Source organism: Poromitra crassiceps, assembly GCF_964638095.1.
Source record: "Poromitra crassiceps genome assembly, chromosome: 13".
NCBI classification, from domain to species: domain Eukaryota; kingdom Metazoa; phylum Chordata; class Actinopteri; order Beryciformes; family Melamphaidae; genus Poromitra; species Poromitra crassiceps.
The window spans coordinates 34,134,585-34,137,084 of NC_139644.1; the positions used below are offsets into that span (position 1 = coordinate 34,134,585).

The window sequence follows — 2,500 nt, forward strand, 5'->3', positions numbered from 1 at the left end:
TTCTGAACTTACCGTCTTCTCTCACTTAGTCATTATATCCACATTACTGATGATTATTCATCAGAAATCTCATTGGGTAAACATTTTTGTGAAAGCACCAATTTACTGACATTTAGCCCACTTTGTAGAAAATGCCAAGATATGATTTTTGGCCCATATCGCCCAGCCCTACTTACCATGTCAATGGCATGGCTTCGTGATAGCCGACATTTTCAGGGCCAAATAATAGTTCAAATAGTTCCCTATCAAAATAAAGGTTGTTAATACTGTAGCTTCATCCAATCCCACCCATCCACCTCGCCTCAACACCTGTCACCACCCATAAGGCTTCCTGAGCTTCCACCCAGACCCCAGCCTGAACTTCCCCCAGTCGGCTGCTCTGCTCCTCACCGAGAAAGGCGGAGGGCGAGACGGTGCCGTTGCTACGGGAGACCATGACGCTGATGCCCGTCTCGATGAAGGGCACGGAGAAGTCGATGACCTCCGACCTCTCCTCGTTGATGGTCAGGGAGCCCACCGCCATGTGGGCGTTCTTCAACACCACCTGGGACGGGCAGAGAGGGAACGCTGAGTTATTATACAATACAAGCATTAGGGATGTAAATACATTCAAGTCACGATACGATACGATTCACGATACTGAGTTCATGATAAAAAGAAATTTTACAAAATGAGATTGCAGACAAATGACTGAAAAAGATTCTTCTAATTATGATTTATTATTATTATTATTATTATTATTAATAATAATGTATTTCATATCATTTCTTCATCAAATTAAAGAATCCCTTTTTATTCCTGAGGTAGGGTATAACTGAAAAACACAAACTTTGTAATGAATGTATATTTTGTTTTCTTTGTCAAAGAAAAACTAAACACATTTATATTGATTTTTGTATTGCCATGTATTGTTACATCCCTAACAAGCATCCATCCATCTTTCCTGAACACAGAGATTAGAGATTATGGGATGTTTCGTACATTTCTGTCAATTTTGTTGTTTGATTTAATTTTTCTTATTTCCATGGATAAAAGTCGTGATTTTCAGCACAGCTACAATGGAGTTTCATAACAATAGCCTCAACTAACCCAAGACATGTTGCTTTTTGAGTAGCTGGCATGACTCACTTACTTTTTTCCCAACTGGCAAAGCTCATAATGCTACAGTATAACTAGCGCTTTCTCCACCTACACATATAACCCAAAGGTGAGAGCAACCAGTTCAGGCGGGTTCTCTGGATGCTGTCGAAAGGCATTCTGGGAAACGTAGGAAAAACACGAACTGAATTTAGTGTTTATAATTCTGACAATGAATTGAACGTCACAGTCACAGATTACTCATATGTAACAGTAAAACTATATCTGTGGGACCAATGTTCCTTTAATAGGATGGGAAAAGAGTCAGAAAAGAGGAGAATAAGAATAGCAGTAAAACTGCAGCAGATCATCTGCTCAGCTGAGACGACCATCGGTTGCAACCTGCATCTCTACTGGATCTGGACCACTCCAGGACCAGGAAGAGAGCAGGAAAGATCATCCATGATCCTTCCCATCCCGGCCACCATCTCTTCCAAAGACTTCCATCTTGCAAAAAGTTCCGGTCTATCAGGACCAAAACCTCAAGCCACCTGAGACGTTTCTTCCCCATGGCAGTGGGTCTCACAGACAAGCCCCCTGCCCTGTCCCTCGCTGACTCTGCTATTCTGTTTACATCTGCAATTCATCTGCATTACAACACAGTGTCAATACTCTGCTACTTCTCATTGCACCTTGTACTGTACATATTCTGTTAAACTGCTCCTTTTTGGATTGCCACGCTTGCTTGTTAAAGGAACACTCCGCCCATTTTCAACCAGCTTTGTATCATTAGAACATCAGTAGTATATCAGAAAACTGTAAACTGTTTTGAAGTCTGTCATTTAATTTGACAGTTATTGAGTGTTAAACTCAAATGAATAACTCATTAACTCAAATCAACTCTCAATAACTGTCAAACTAGATGACGGTTTTGAAGTCATTCATCTAGTTTGACAGTTATTGAGAGTTGATTTGAGTTAATGAGTTATTCATTTGAGTTAGTGTGGACCAGTGATGTCACTGGTCCACACTTTAACACTCAATAACTGTCAAATTAAATGACAGACTTCAAAACAGTTTACAGTTTTCTGATATACTACTGATGTTCTAATGATACAAAGCTGGTTGAAAATGGGCGGAGTGTTCCTTTAATACAGTTTATATCAGGGGCACTCAATTAAAATTAAAAGAGGTCCAGATAGAGAAAATTTCCTCAAGCGAAGGTCCGGAACATTGAGCTTGCGTTATGATTCAGTGCCATTGAACTTCGGCAACTTCAATGATTGCAGTAGCCTAATGGTACAATGTCTGTATGTAGTCAATGACTGTTAAATAAAAATAAAAATCAACAATGTTTATTTACAGTTTTCATATTTAACTGGATCAATTATAAATAACTAGCCTACACTAATAATAAATACGT

At 39.4% G+C, this 2,500-nt stretch overlaps 1 protein-coding gene across 1 annotated transcript in view; it reads right to left on the minus strand.

Moving 5' to 3' along the window:
* grin2ba (glutamate receptor, ionotropic, N-methyl D-aspartate 2B-a) overlaps window positions 1-2,500 on the minus strand; it is a gene marked incomplete at its 3' end in the record, with an annotated part of 142,045 nt that overhangs the window by 29,325 nt on the left and 110,220 nt on the right. Inside the window, exon 8 of the mRNA XM_083649399.1 lies at window positions 391-544. Within this exon, the coding sequence (XP_083505525.1) occupies window positions 391-544 (154 nt within the window). The remainder of the gene's footprint in view (window positions 1-390; window positions 545-2,500) is intronic.